This window comes from Lepus europaeus, chromosome 20 (genome assembly GCF_033115175.1).
Source record: "Lepus europaeus isolate LE1 chromosome 20, mLepTim1.pri, whole genome shotgun sequence".
Taxonomy (NCBI): Eukaryota; Metazoa; Chordata; class Mammalia; order Lagomorpha; family Leporidae; genus Lepus; species Lepus europaeus.
In genome coordinates this window covers 9343628-9359436 of record NC_084846.1, presented here as the reverse complement: position 1 = coordinate 9359436, position 15809 = coordinate 9343628, and the positions used below count along the sequence as shown (strand labels likewise).

The 15809-nt window shown below is 57.9% G+C and overlaps 1 protein-coding gene across 1 annotated transcript in view; it reads left to right on the top strand.

Moving 5' to 3' along the window:
- The window catches only part of CACNA1A (calcium voltage-gated channel subunit alpha1 A), a 137175-nt gene that overhangs the window by 61613 nt on the left and 59753 nt on the right, over window positions 1-15809 (top strand). The window contains exons 10-18 of the mRNA XM_062179518.1: window positions 1457-1666; window positions 3864-3976; window positions 5644-5756; window positions 5851-5982; window positions 6207-6279; window positions 7421-7538; window positions 7943-8010; window positions 11387-11493; window positions 13144-13974. Coding sequence (XP_062035502.1) covers window positions 1457-1666; window positions 3864-3976; window positions 5644-5756; window positions 5851-5982; window positions 6207-6279; window positions 7421-7538; window positions 7943-8010; window positions 11387-11493; window positions 13144-13974 — 1765 coding nt within the window. The remainder of the gene's footprint in view (window positions 1-1456; window positions 1667-3863; window positions 3977-5643; window positions 5757-5850; window positions 5983-6206; window positions 6280-7420; window positions 7539-7942; window positions 8011-11386; window positions 11494-13143; window positions 13975-15809) is intronic.

Below are 15809 nucleotides of genomic sequence, written 5' to 3'. Positions count from 1 at the left end.
TTGCACCCTTGGAGGCAGCAGCGATGCTCCAGTGCTTGTGTCCCTGCACCCGTGTGGGAGACCTGAGCTCAGTATCAGCTTCCTGGTGTGGACTTGGCCCAGCCATGGCTGCTGAGGGCATTTGGGGAGCAAACCAGCAGATGGAAGATCTCTCTATGTAACTCTGCCTTCAAACAAAACACACAATGAGTGCATGCTGCAGTGCGTGATGGGGCGGGCTGCAGGTGTGTGGTTCTCACTCGCTCCACAGGCTGTGGGATGCCGATGCCCGTTCCATCTGGGCCATCAGGAGACGCCCCCTCCACGAGTTGACCCTGCACTGGGTCTTGCTTTTCGTTCTGGAGGTTGCATAGAAGATTCTCAGTGGCTGAGCGACTGCTGGATGCACGGTGACGGGACAATGAGGGAATGAATGGACAGAGGGTGCATGGATCAGAGCACAGCAGTAAATGAACGCGACAGGAGGTTCAGCAGAAGAGGTGTCTCCCAAGATAAACGCCATCGTCAGGGGATGCAGTTCTGCTGCTGCCCAAACTGATCCCACTCAGTGGACGGTGCCACAGGCTGTAAACCTCGACCCATCAGGGACCCCCAACGCCACCTTCCATGCCACATCCCAAATCCGCCCCCTCTCAGGCGCTTCTCAGATTGCTTGCCTGGACTTGGGCCACCACCTCCAAACTGGTCTCCCATTGCTCCCCTCAGAGTTCATTCCTGCATGGTCGTTTGGTATATAGTAGGTACTCCGTAAGTGCAGGCAGAGGACACCTGGTTCACTCCCGCATGGTCGTGGGTACACAGTAGGTGCTCAGTAAGTGCAGGCAAGGACACCTGGTTCACTCCCGCATGGTCGTGGGTACACAGTAGGTGCTCGGTAAGTGCAGGCACAGGACACCTGGTTCACTCCCGCATGGTCGTGGGTACACAGTAGGTGCTCGGTAAGTGCAGGCACAGGACACCTGGTTCACTCCCGCATGGTTGGTACACAGTAGGTGCTCAGTAAGTGCAGGCACAGGACACCTAGATCATCCCCATGTGAGCATTTCCAGAGAAACACCCATGGGAAGCTAGGTTCCTGCCCACAGCTTGCCCTTAAGGCTGAGCGTGCTCCACGTAACACTGCTGCCTGCCCCTGGACTGGGCGTCCTGAGCAGAGGCTCCTGTGTCATCATGGCTGGACATCAGGGGCAGGGGACATGGACAATGGGCTCCAGCAGTGGAGAAGCCATCAGCTGCCTGGTGAACAGCTCCCGCTGGTCTGTTATGTGCAGGGACATGGCCTTCTGGTGAGCCCCCGGTGGTGACAATGGGGTCCTAGCAGCCCAGGGCTTGCTGGGGAGGCTAAAGGATGGGTACCCTGGCCACGACCCTGTGCCAGGTCCACACATTGGCTAACTTCCTGCACAGGACAGCCCACATCTGACCATCTCACTGTTCCCCACCCTCTCTCCGGCAGGGTCTCCCTTTGCCCGAGCCAGCATTAAAAGTGCCAAGCTGGAGAACTCAAGTTTTTTCCACAAAAAAGAGAGGAGAATGCGTTTCTACATCCGTCGCATGGTCAAAACTCAGGCCTTCTACTGGACTGTGCTCAGTCTGGTAGCCCTCAACACGCTGTGCGTGGCTATCGTCCATTACAACCAGCCCGAGTGGCTCTCCGACTTCCTGTGTGAGTACGCCGGCCCCACCCCCTTCCTCACACCCTTTGCCCAGGCCTCCTCCTCTGCTAGCTCATGTCCTTTCTGAACCCTCCCGTTCGTCTGGCCATTTCCCCAAGTGTCACTGGGGCCGATGTTGGCTGAGCCCTTCTTTCTTGTGCCTGGGAGTTGAGAGCTGGTAGTTAGGCCACCAAATGCCACTGTGAGCCCTTTGTAGGAGAGAGACATATGGGTGCTGGTGAAGGGGATACTGGAAGAGAGAGAAAAACAGAGAGCGCAGGCAGCCAGAGAGAAACACAGGTATCATTTCTGTATGTGTCCCGAGACAGGGAGTCACCTGTAAGTTCCCATTTTTCACCGCTCATTTCCAACCCCCTTCTTCCCTCTGCTTTCAAGCTTCTGCTTCTCTCCTGTGTCCCCTCCTGCCCTTCTTTGGCTTCCTTATGTCTGGGGTTTGTTCCTAGAAGAATAACAAGTGCAAGAGCATCTGGCTCCCTCACTGGGAGGGGTGAGAAGCAGTGAAAGGTGGGAAAACTTCCGAGCAGGATCTGAAAAGTAAAGAGCACTGAGGAATCAACAAGAATGGCTGGTTCCTCCTCACTAGCTCGGTCGAGTGGGCCCTGGCTGTGAGGACTCCACACAACCTGGGTTTTTGTTTTTTGTCCTGCTCCTTCTCTGACTTAATGGGCTGCCCTTCCAATGTGCTGGTTCACAGGCAAGTCTTTGACCCAGGAGCCCCGTCCAGTTCAGTCACTGTCTCTGTAGCCCACATTGCTCTTGGTCATGTGGCTGGCTCTGGGGGCCAGTTCTGCTTCCGAGAGGCCTGACCTAGTTCATCCATAGTAATTGCATTGGGTCCCTCTGGGGTGTCGTATAAATGAGGACTCTACTTGTCTCAGCCTCCTCGGATGGTCTATTTTTAATCCCTTCTATTCTCCCCACTGGTCACCTTGCACAGTCTGTCCTGGTTCAAGCACAGAACATGGGGACTTCCTGCCCAGAGCCTCTGTGTCTGTTACTTATCCTTGTTCCTGTGAGAAGTGAGACACAAGAGAGGTGCAGTGAGTTGCCCAGGGCCACACAGCTAGCCGGCGATGAAGCCAGGATCAGAACCCAAGCAGCCAGGCAGCAGAGCCCAAGCTGTGTCTGATGACAGATCCCTACCCTGGGCACCAACTGACCTCAGTTCTCAAAGGCCCCATTGGCTGGGCACCCGGGGAGGACAGCAGATGGCAGTGGAGCAAGTGCAGAGGGAGGACCACCTGGCAAAGCCAGGAAGGAGAGAGAAAGGGTCTGGGGCCAATTTGGCTTTAATAGCCGATTGTCTTGAGAGAGAACTACCCTCCAGGGCATGCTTTCAAGGACCTAAGGCCCTCAAAGTAGGCACACCTCCTAAACACCATCGTTGGGTTGAGTTCCCAACCTGTGAGTACCATGAACTAATGACTGGTGTTTAAAGTCTTATGTGAGTTTGGGAGTCAGATTGTGTTCAAACCATAGCAGAGTCCATGCATGGCCCATTGTTATTAATTAGCCATTTAATTGGCTGGTTAGTTAACGACTATTGCCCTTTTTTGCTGTAGTAAGCACCTAGGAACCCACCAGTCAACAGAAAAGCTAGGCCTCTGGCCATCATCTACACCCAACTCTTCTTAAGGAGCCAGGACCTAAACCACTAGAGGGAAGCCCACTGAACTTATTCTCATTTATTTTTTAAGATTGGTTCAACATTTGGATGGTTGGTTGCTTGCTTGCTTCCCTGATTCACTGGTTTGCTGCTTTATACATGGATTGGTTGGTTGGTGGTGGATTGGTTCATTGGTTCATTGGTTTATTGGTTTATTGATTTGTAGAGTGGTACATTGGTTGGTTGGTTGGTTCAGTTGTTAGTTCATTCATTGATTGGTTGGCTCATTCATTGATTGGTTGGTTCATTCATTCATTGATTCAATTGTTGGTTGCTTCATTCATTCATTGGTTGGTTCACTCATTCATTCACTCACTCAGTTGGCTGGCTGGTAGCTGAAGCCCCAGGAAAGGAAGCCTTGGGTAGTCTTCGGCCAAGGCCACCAGAGACCACCCTTTCCCTCCCTCCCTGCTGGGCCAGGCAAGGAAACAAGGCTGCTACCCACAGGGAGGTCAGAGCCCCCTGCAGCCCTACTCACCCCAACAATCCTAACCTTTCTCTTCCCTCCTTCTCCCTTCTAGACTATGCAGAATTCATTTTCTTAGGACTCTTTATGTCCGAAATGTTTATAAAAATGTACGGGCTTGGGACGCGGCCTTACTTCCACTCCTCTTTCAACTGCTTTGACTGTGGGGTAAGTGTGTTCTGGATGTTGAGCAGCCTCCTTCCTCCAGGTCTGCCCTAGGTCTTGCCTCAAAGACGAGAGGCACCATCGCCCCCAGAGACAAGAGACTTGGGCAATTGGGGGGGGGGGATACGAGGAGCACCCAGAACCCCTCAGACACCACGGGGAGGAGAGAACCATACAGATGGGGGTGGGTGACCCAACAATTCCACCACTTGAAACTGATTCTTAAGAGAAACACACGTTGGTGCCCAGGACATGTGGGCAAGTAAGTCCCCTGGCTGCGATAGCTGGTCATTAAATATGCAAGGTGTGCATACCACAGGGCAACCCAGATCATGGGCCACAATCCATCAGTCTTAAAATGTCTTGATAATTCTTTTTGATTCTTGCCAGCCTGTATTATTTTTTAATGTCTTTATGAACATGTCGTACCTGTACATTTGTATGGGGTACACATGTATGCCACGTTATCCGCTCAGATTGAGCAGCTGGCATTTCCATTTGTCTCTTCTTTAGGTTTAAAGTCTACGAGCCCCCTCTTCCAGTTCTCCCTGCAGCGCGGTGTGGGGAACGTCTGGCCCACAAGCCATATGTATGAGGCCAGTGAAATCATTTGGTCTGGCCCTGCTGAGTCACCTGTGGGCAGGACTCGACATTCAGTCCATCTACAGGGGGCTGGTTTTAAGTTGATCATTCTGTACGGCCTCTGCTGTGAAGGCCACACGCATCCAGTAGAAACCCAACTGTGGAGCTGGAGCTTTTTCAGGCCTGAACTATGCAATTCTCTCAGTGACGCCAAGCTGTGGCAGTGAGCACAGGTCCCAGGCAGCCCCATGGTCACCAGGAGGCACAGTGGATGCCTGTATGGCAGAATGTATCTCCAATCTGAACAGTTTTGTGTGCAGACATTTCTTCCTGCATGCACAACTTCTGATATTTTCAGTTTACTGGGGATGTTCTGGAATGGGCAAGGGACAGAAGCCCTCTCTAGAACATTCCACAAAGGGAGGCAGATGCTGACACCTCACACAGCGTTTGAGTGAGCAAAGTGAGACAGTCTTGCTTAGAGATGGTATTTGGCTACCTTAAAAAAAGGCCAGGACTTTAAAACCATGATGCCCACTGAAAGAAACCAGACACAAGATGGCCATCTATTGCATCATGCCATTGACATGAAATGTCCAGAACAGGCAAACCCATCAGAAAGAGAACAGAGGGCTGGGGAATAGGTGGGGAGGGGGAGTGACTGCTGATGGGGACTGGAGTCCCTTTTGGGGCTGATGAGAATGTTCTGGAATTCGATGGAGGTGATAATTTGACAATACTGTGAGCAACTGCATGGTAAGAGCTAATTTTGCATGGGGTGAATTTTGCCTGTTTTATTTCCCTAAGGGCAAGGAAACTTATTACAGAATTCAGGATGGTGGTTGTGTCTCATGGTCTCTTCTGGAAGCCTCCAGATTGCTGACACAGCCTACATTCTTGACTTAGGTGGTGACTGTACTGGCATTCACTTTATTGGGAGGCGTTTCCAGAAATTCTGGAGAGAAGGGAAGGACTGAAGGGGGGCCCTGCTTCGGTGTGGCACTGGGGGTGCATTCCTGGCAGGGCCGGGCGAGTCCTGTGGCCGGTTCAGCGACCCTGGGTGAGAGATCATGTCCTCTCCCTGTTAGGTCATCATCGGCAGTATCTTCGAAGTCATCTGGGCTGTCATAAAACCCGGCACGTCCTTTGGGATCAGCGTGTTACGAGCCCTCAGGTTACTGCGTATTTTCAAAGTCACAAAGTAAGTCTTCTGGGGGCCCACCGATGTTGCAGCAAGGGACAACAGGCACAGGGGGCCGGGGCAGACCCACGGCTCACCTGGCCCCTGCTGGCAGGTACTGGGCGTCTCTCCGAAACCTGGTCGTGTCACTTCTCAACTCCATGAAATCCATCATCAGCCTGCTGTTCCTCCTCTTCCTGTTTATCGTTGTCTTTGCACTTCTGGGGATGCAGCTCTTCGGTGGCCAGTGAGTACTGAGCAAGACCTCCAGGGCCCCGGGGGACCCCTAAACCCGCCCCCCAACACTGCCGACTAGTGCGCCTGCAGCTCCACCCCACCTCCAATCACGCAAAGTAGAACCCTGGGTACCACGTGGGATGCTGACGTGATTGCCATGGAGATGAGATGCTAGACCAGGCCGTCAGGGGCGGAGCTGACCCGAAATATCCATTGCTTCCCCCAACCCTGCAGGTTTAATTTCGACGAAGGAACTCCCCCCACCAACTTCGACACCTTTCCGGCAGCAATAATGACCGTGTTTCAGGTAGGGCCTGCCCCTCCCCCACCCCCGGGGCCCCGGAGCACCAAAGACTCAGCATGCCCTCAGCATCCCCAGGGGGCTTCCCTCGGTTCTTCCTCCTTGCCCCTGACTCTGGCTGTGGGATGTGAGAAAGTTCGTCACAGCTCCCCAGGAGAAGGGTGGGGGAGGCAGGGGCCTGGGCCGAGGTCTCTATGGGAAGGAGCAGGCACGGCCAGATAAGATGGTGCTGGCAGACTCTGGTCTTCGCTGTCTGGTCCCTGGACCTAGGGGGAGTAAGGCAGATGGCGAGCGTGGCCCGCAGCACGAGAGCCTCACTGGGGTACCGTGTGGGCTCTGGCTTGGCTGGCTGGTCTAGGAAGGTGGGCCCACTTACCTGGCAAAGCATCACATACACAAAACCACAGGCCTCCTGCAGGCCTGAAGACACCCCACCACCACCGCCCCATCTCGTACTCCAGGGCCAAGGGGATCGTGGGCCCCCGGCAGTCGGGCCCTGAGCTCTGGGGTGGCCAGAGCCTTTGCACTGGAGTCTTTCTCTGGTCCCCAGCACCCGCCCCACCGCGGGACACAGCAGACCAGTGGTTCCAGAGAATTCCTGGCCCTTGAATAAACACCACAGCTCCCTCTCCCTCAACCGCACTGCACCCAGCTGCCCGCAGTGCCAACTTAAAGAGAACCCACCCTTCGTCTTCCCCGCGCCCAAGACCACCCCTTGAACTCCAGCCCCCGTCCGCCCTCAGCTAAGAGAGGCTGGGGTCGCAAGCCACGGCTGCACCTGCTGCCCCACAACGACCCACCCCATCTTTCCGCCCCCGCCCGGGCCCTCATCCCGCGGTCAGGACGGAGCTCACCTCACCCTCATTACCTCCCGAAGGACCCCCCCATCTAGAACTTTCCACGTGTGAACTTCTAGGGCACAAAACGCAGCCCATAGCAAAAGCCAGAGAGCGCGACAGGCAGGTTCGTGATGGTCCCCACCCCAGGACCCCCTCTCCCCAGAGTCCAGGCCAACAGCCCCCCCCCCCCCCGCTGTCTCCCAGCTCCAGGGACCTCTCCCAAGCGGGAGCCGGCCTCTCGGGCTCCAGGACGGGGCGGCCGCGTCTCCGAGGGGCCCATGGCTGTGTGTCCCTCCCTCCCCTTTCAGATCCTGACCGGAGAGGACTGGAACGAGGTCATGTACGACGGCATCAAGTCGCAGGGCGGCGTGCAGGGCGGCATGGTGTTCTCCATCTACTTCATCGTCCTCACGCTCTTTGGGAACTGTATCCTTCGTGGGATGGGGCCGGATGGTTCTGGGGCTCAGAGCGGCCATTTGAGGCCGGGGATTAAGCGCCCCCAGGTGTGCGCACGCGCAGAGGAGTAGGTAGAGGGAGGGGATTTAGCGCTCTGAGTGTGCGCATGCGCAGAGGGTTTGCCGTGCGGGATTTAGGTTATGCGCACGCGCAGAGGGGGAGTTTGAGGCATGTGCGCACACGCGGAGGGGTGATTTGAGACAGGCGGGAAACGCTCAAGTTGTGCGCACGCGCAGAGGGGTAGTTTGCAGCCCGTGGAAACACTCGGATGTGCGCAAGTGCAGAGGGAGCCTGAGGCCAGGATTTAAGTTAGCTCCAGGGAGCGCCCGCGGGGTCTCTGTCCTGGTTTCTTTCCCTGACTCGGGCGATGGCAGACACCCTCCTGAATGTGTTCTTGGCCATCGCCGTGGACAACCTGGCCAATGCCCAGGAGCTCACCAAGGTGGAGGCAGAGTTGGCACCTGCCCCTGGCAGGCGCGCGAGGGAGGGGGGCGGAAGGCACCTGGCTGTCCCCGGTGGGCAGGGGGAGGCGGCGCGCTGACGGCACGGAGCAGATGGGCAGCGGGGCCGGCGGGCAGGAGGGTGCGGAGCAGGCAGGACCCTGAGCCTCCGGGCGAAGGCCAGTGCCCCGGCCTCTGCGCCCAGAGATATCACGGGAAATGCATGGTAGGGGGAGGTTTCGGGCTCCCGAGGAAACTTCTCTTTGGATTCCATTTTTCCATCAAAAAAATTTTTTTTTATTTTTCGCTTTGTCTGCAAAGCAGAGAAAACAGAGGCAGAGAGGGGTCCCCCCACCTGCTGCTTTGTCTCCCCCTCCCCCCCAAATGCTGCAAGCAGTCAGGGCTGGATCGAGTGGAAGCCGGGAGCCCGGAGAAGCATCCGGGTATCCTGCGTGAGTGGCAGGTGCCCAAGTACTTGAAGCCATAACCCAGGGCCTCCCACCGGGTGCATTAGCAGGGAGCAGGACCAGAACCCGGCAGGCCCATACCGGATGCTGGCTTTGCCCGCTGCGCCCCAGCAGCCGGCCGGATGGAGTTCCTGGGGGAGCTCTGGGTAGCAGGAAGGGAATACAGGGCGCTCCAGGCTGCACCGCAGTCTCCCTTTAGCACTTATCCCCGACGCCACGGCAACAGCAGCGGCTGTAGGTTATGCACCTCCAGCGCTTGGGGCAGTTCCCGGTATGCAGTAAGTGCTCAATAAAGGCTGCCCAGCCAGCTCTCTGCCCTGGAGCCCTCGTTTTACATAACTCACACACAGGGGAGCCTGGGATGTGAGCGAGCCTCCTGATAAAGAATCAGAAACAATACTCGCAAAGCACGGACAAGCACCAGAGGCCGAGGGTGGGGTCGGGAGGGGGGTTGTTTCTGTTCCCATTCCACGGATGGGGAAACCGAGTCCCCAAGGGGTTAGGCAACCCCGCCACACAACTTGGAACCGAAAGAACAGAGCGACCTCTTCCAAGAGAAGAGGGAGTGCAGCCAGAGGAAACGCTGGGGGAGGCGGGGTGTGGACGGTAGGAGAAGCCAAATTTTTATTCACTGTCAGTGATATTAAATTACCTGGGCAAAAAAAAAAAAAAAAGAAAAATAATAGCTGCATGCCTCTTAGGGCAGCCTGGACTCCTGGAGGAAAGTCCCCACAGCCGACACAGGGGAGGTGGTGTTGCTGTCAGTGGTGCAGCTCATGAACAGTTTGGTTGCACAGGTTGCACACTGCACAACGTGACCCTGGGCCAGGGAGACAAGTGGAGGCTGGCTGCTCTGTGTCAGCCCAGGAGAATGTGCATCAGAAAGGCTTTTATTATTTTTATTTTTATTATTACAATCTGAAGTGGGGTTATCAAGCACAAATACGTCTCTGACGCTCACCGTGGTCCACTTTGAGTGAAGAGAAGAGATGGCCCGTGCAGGGGCTGCTCCCCTCGGAGCCCCGGCTCCCTGGCCCCATTCCCAGAGCCGCGAGGTGTCCAGGACAAGCTCACCTGGCAGGCCGCCGCCATCTGTCAGCCCTGGCAGGTGGCAGCGAGCGGGAAGTGGAAGTGTAGGGCCAAGGCCAAGGGCCTGACCACCCGGAAGCTCAGCCGAGTTCAGGGGGCTGGCGCCGGGCAGAGGGAACGCCGGTGGCGGGGGGCTGGAGGTGGGAGATTTGGGGGGCTGGGGGAATAGCAAGGCCGGCACAGCTCTGGTTTTTGCGAGGTCTGGAAATTCCGTTTGAATTTGCTTCCCTGAACTCGTCCTGCGCGTGGCCCGGGCTTGCACCTGCCAGCGCCCCTGGTGTGCTTTTCAGATGTGGGGAGGCAGAGGTCTCTGAGCACCTGCCCCTCACCCCAAACACTGGACAGGTCTCATCCTCCCAGCAGTACGCATAGATGGAGCACCTACTGTGCACAACCTCCGGGTCCAGGAGCCTGGGGATACAGCCACGAGCCAAACAGGCCAAAATAATTAAAATAATACTAAGAATAGTAATAAGTCCGTAGCTGTGAAAGAGAGGAGATCGGGGCCGGCGCCATGGCTCAACAGGCTAATCCTCCACCTTGCGGCGCCGGCACACTGGGTTCTAGTCCCGGATGGGGCGCCGGATTCTGTCCTGGTTGCCCCTCTTCCAGGCCAGCTCTCTGCTGTGGCCAGGGAGTGCAGTGAGGATGGCCCAAGTGCTTGGGCCCTGCACCCCACGGGAGACCAGGAGAAGCACCTGGCTCCTGCCTTCAGATCAGCGTGGTGCGCCGGCCGCAGTGGCCATTGGAGGGTGAACCAACGGCAAAAAGGAAGACCTTTCTCTCTGTCTCTATCTCTCACTGTCCACTCTGCCTGTCAAAAAGTTAAAAAAAAAAAAAAAAGAGAGAGAGAGAGAGAGAGTGGAGATCCGGAAAGTGAAATAGAGGTGATGGGGGGGAGCTGGAATAGGAGGTGGCCTGCGCATTTTGCTGCTTCAGTGGGCGGGTTTCCTGCTCACCACGGGGCGGGGCCTGAGGTGGGGCGGGGCGTTGTCTTGGAAACCAGCAGAGCCCAAGGGCCTGGCATTCTGCAATTCCAGGGTTTTCGGGGGCGTGGTATCGGGCAGTGGGGGGTGGGGTAGGGGGCGTGGTTCGCGAGGAGGGCGGTCCTGAGCAGTTCCTTTCCAAGTCGGTCACGTTGCTTCTTGCCCTGGCCGCCCCAAAACCCACGGGCAGGATTGTTTGTGGCTCTTTCTTTCTCGTTGCTTTTTTTTGTTTCCTTTGCTTTTCTTTTTTTTTCTTCCTTCGTTGGCTTTTGTGTTTTACGAATGAGGCATGAAGGCTGAAGACGGATATAAAGTTCAAAACACATCTTTTTCTGTATGTATTTTTCAAACCTTCCCCCCTCTCCCATCTTCCTCCTCCTCCTCTCTAGCAAATACCCTGGGTGCTCAGCTGGAGCCCAAGTGTCTGGCTTCCCGCGGTGGGGGCTGGGAGTAGCAATCCCTCTCCTGAGTTTTTCCCTCTGGGGCCCGGGGCCCGTGCCATCATCGCCAGGTGCTCCTGCACGTGGTCACCCAGTCCTGCTGGTGTTCTTTCTGGAAGTCTGTTCAGCATTCTAAGGGCTTAGAATACAGCAAGAGGAAAATGTTTGCATGGTTTTTCCAGCCCGTCAAGACAGGGCTCCCTGCAGCCGAGGGAACGGAAGGGACTGGGCTGAGCGTGTGTGTGTGTGTGTGTGTTTCTCCTTCTGCTCAAAACTCGCATCCGTCCCAAAGCCGTAGGGATGGAGCGGGGTGGAGGGATGGGTCCGGAGCGAAGCCGCACGCTCCAGTGTGCGTTCCGTGCGCATGAACGGGGACCCCCGTGTGCTCTTCTCCAGGATGAGCAAGAGGAAGAGGAGGCTGTCAGTCAAAAGCTTGCCATGCAGAAGGCCAAGGAGGTGGCGGAAGTGAGTCCCCTGTCTGCAGCCAACATGTCCATAGCCATGTGAGTGCCCCCACCCTGCACCCCAGGGCCCTCAGCATCCCTAGCCTTGCAGTCGACGTGGCTCTGAGGAGGGTGGGACAGTTTCCGGCATAGCTGAGTTTCCCCCACCTCTCGCCTTCAGGGATGGATTTATTGATTTGCAAGGCAGAGTGTCTGAGAGACAGAGAGAGAGGTCTTCCACCCACTGGTTCACTCCCCAAATGGCTGCAACGGCCAGAGCTCCACTGATCTGATGCCAGGAGCTCCATCTGGGTCTCCCTCGTGGGTGCAGAGGCCCAGGGACTTGGGCCATCTTCTGCTGCTTTCCCAGGTGCATTTAGCAGGGAGCTTGATTGGAAGTGGAGCAGCTAGGACTCGAACCGGCGGCCATGTAGAATGCTGGCGTCACAGGCAGGGGCTCTAACCTGCTTCGCCACAGCACCAGCCACAGGGTTGAGCTCAGCGCAGAGACACTCAGCCCTTCCAACTCATCTTCACCCAGTTGTTTAGTTGAGTGCCGACTATGCCCAGCCCCGCTCTCACTGCCGACGACACAGCAGCAATGGGGGAGGAATCTTGCCCGCTCTGTGTGGCTGCTCTCTGTCGCTGGGAAATGGAACGGATGAGTTCCAGCGTGTATTAGAAGGTGATAAAGCCACCGTAGGTACAGAAAGCAGAGCAGCTGTGCCAGGGACCCAGGAGGTGGGGACGGAGGAGCCGGGGAGGGAGGCGGCCTAGCTAGAGAGCAGCCCAGGCAGCAGGGCAAGAATGTGCAAAGGCCCTGAGGCAGGAACACGCCCTCTATGTCTGAGGCCAGGGTGGCGGGAGGAGGGCGGGGAGATGGAGGCCGAGTGCTGAGGGCTTTCGGGGACCAGAGATGGCTCCAACGTCTGCTGCCGGCCAGGTGGCAGCCACGGGCGGCGGTTCTTAAGCAGAGGAGGGGCTGGACTTGAGTCAGGTGTTCACAGGGACCCTTTGGGCACCGCTGGGGGGTGGCAGCCTGGCCAGGAGATCAGTCCAATGCGAAAGAGATGGCAGCCGGGCCAGGGTGGCAGTCATGGAGAGTGGCCATGTGCGGCCCGCCAGCCTGCGGCCCCGGCCCTGCCATAACCCTAGGCAGCAGCTTCACCAGTGGGCAAACAGACACTGCCCCCACCTGGCTGCCCTGGCCTCTCCCTGGGACCCCAGACCACCAGCGTCCTAGACCTTCGAAAGGCCCACAGCAGGCATGCGGATGCTTCTAGAACTTATTCCAGGCCATGTCCGCTGCAAATGGGCACCTAGGAGGTTATGGTATTTTGTGTGTGTGTGTGGACTTGACGTCATGCCCACTCCCCAGTGGCTCATGTGCTCCAGTTTGGAGCAAAGGCACCCCATTAGGGGAGCCAGCCAGCCAGCCCAGTCGTCAACTTCCTGAGCTAAGATGTACCCCCACCCCAGCCTGAGACTGGTCCCCTGGTTACAGCAAGGTGTCCATCCGGGTCATCTGAGACTCATGGGGCCCAAGACACCTGTTAGGTCAAGAGGTCCCCCCCCGGGGTTGATTTCAGACACCCATTAGCTGAGCCTGCCCCAACCAGGTGAGCCAGGACCCGCACCCCGGGGCTGAGACTCCCGTTCTTGGTCTGAGTGTGGGCCCCCGACGCAGTGGCTCCGGCCTGGCCCTTACAGGAAGGAACAACAGAAGAACCAGAAGCCGGCCAAGTCGGTGTGGGAGCAGCGGACCAGCGAGATGCGGAAGCAGAACCTGCTGGCCAGCCGCGAGGCCCTGTACAGCGAGATGGACCCGGAGGAGCGCTGGAAGGCGTCGTACGCGCGCCACCTGCGGCCGGACATGAAAACCCACCTGGACCGGCCGCTGGTCGTGGACCCGCAGGAGAACCGCAACAACAACACCAACAAGAGCCGCGTGGCCGAGCCCACGGTGGACCAGCGCCTCGGGCAGCAGCGGGCCGAGGACTTCCTCCGGAAGCAGGCCCGCCACCACGATCGCGCCCGGGACCCCAGCGCCCACGCCGCCGGCCTGGACGCGCGCAGGCCCTGGGCGGGCAGCCAGGAGGCCGAGCTGAGCCGGGAGGGGCCGTACGGCCGCGAGTCGGACCACCAGGCCCGAGAGGGCGGCCTGGAGCCTCCGGGCTTCTGGGAGGGCGAGGCGGAGCGGGGCAAGGCTGGGGACCCGCACCGCAGGCACGCACACCGACAAGGCGGCTGCGGGGGTAGCCGCAGTGGCTCGCCTCGCACCGGCACGGCCGACGGGGAACCCCGCAGGCACCGGGTCCATCGCAGGCCCGGAGAGGACGGACCAGAGGACAAGGCCGAAAGGAGGGGCCGGCATCGTGAGGGCAGCCGGCCAGCCCGGGGCGGCGAGGGAGAGGCCGAGGGGCCGGACGGCGGCGGCGGTGGAGGTGGCGAACGCAGGAGGCGGCACCGGCATGGGCCCCCGCCCGCCTACGACCCCGACGCGCGGAGGGACGACAGGGAACGCAGGCACCGGAGGAGGAAGTAAGTGGGCGTGAGAGGACCCCAAGGTAGCACGTGCTGTGTGTGTACCCGAGACGGATGCCTTTGGTGTGGGCCCATTTCACAGACGGGGACGTTGAGTCGGAGGTGCGGGGGGAGGGTGGCTCAAGGGCAGGGATCTGGGCCCCAGAGGCTGCAGGAGGCCGGGAACGGATCGTCTCAGGGAAGCCTCCCCCACCCCCGAATCTGACAAGCCTTCCACAGACTGTGTGGTTTTGGGTCCCCCAAATGCCTGAAGCAGCCAGGCCAAAGCCAAGAGCCTGGAACTTCATCCAGGTGTCCCCCATGGGTGGCAGGGGCCCAAGCACCTTGGAGCATCCTCTGCTGCCCCTCCCCCCCCACCCAAGGCACGTTAGCAGGGAGCTGGATGGGAAGTGGAGCCCCCGGGACTTGAACTGGTCCCCTTATGGGCCACAGGTTTCACAGGCGGGGGGGCTTTAGCTGCTGCACCCCCAGCACCTTTTTGTGTAACAGTACAGACCCCTCCATGGAGGATCCCATGGTGCTTCTGCCTACAGTGGCCCCCTCAATCCCCATGGTCAAGGTCTTCTCCAACTCCTTTGTCATCCTGTGGGGCCGCCATGTTGTTGTTGTTGTTGTTGTTGTTTTGACAGGCAGAGTTAGACAGAGAGAAAGGTCTTCCTTTCTCCGTTGGTTCACCCCCCAAGTGGCCACTATGGTCAGCGTGTTGCGGCCAGCGTGCTGCGCCAATCTGAAGCCAGGAGCCAGGTGCTTCCTCCTGGTCTCCCATGCAGGTGCAGGACCCAAGCACCTGGGCCATCCTCCACTGCCTTCCCGGGCCATAGCAGAGAGCTGGACTGGAAGAGGAGCAACTGGGACTCTAACTGGTGCCCCAACCGGGACTAGAACCCGGGGTGCTGGCGCCACAGGCAGAGGATTAGCCTAGTGAGCCGCGGCGCCGGCCCATGTTGGTTTTCAGTGGTGCATTCCTGCCGTGTGACGTAGAGCCAGGGTCAGCGCGTCTCACAATCCCTTGTGTGTGTGTGTGTGTGTGAGGCTGGGGAGCCTTGTGAGCCCCATGGCACTGGTCAGATGGACCCCCCTCTTGGGAGGAATGAGAGATTCTTCATAGGACTGGGTGAGGATCCTGGTGTAGGCACCCACGTGCAAAATCACCTGGAGTGTGGCAGGTGCACGTTCTGCAGGGGAGCCGGTGGCAACCTCAGAATGTCACTAAGTAGGCATCGGTGAACCCCACTCACCAAGTTGTTGCAGTGCAAGGAAAGTCAGCTTCTAAGGCTGCTCCAAAGGGGTTCGTGGAAGGGGCTGGCACCGGGGCACAGCAGGTTAGAGACGCTGCCTGCAGCGCCAGTGTCCCACATGGGCGCCGGTTCAAGTCCTGGCAGCCCCACTTCTGATCCACCTCCCTGCTAACGTGCCTGGGAAAAGCAACAGAGGATGGCCCAGGTGCATGGGGCCCTGCCACTCATGAGGGAGACCCAGATGGAGCTCCTGGCCTCCTGACGTGGAAAATGTATACTAGGAAGCAGTTGTGTATCCATTGGCTTTTGTAAAGGCTCACACCCCAGGCTTGGGGATCTGATGAGGGTTGACAGGTGCATGTGAGCAGGAGAAGTCCTACTGGACGCCGCTCAAATAACCAACCTCCCCACCCCCAGAACTGCCTACCCCAGGCAACCCCTGGTAACCTCCCACTGGGCCCACAGTAACCCATTAACTGTTAACATTAACACTTTGGGGACCCAGCAAGCTGCCAATACAGGCGTCTCTGGGAACATCAAAACTATTTTTTTTAAGATTTATTAGGCCGGCACCATGGCTCACTTGGCTAATCC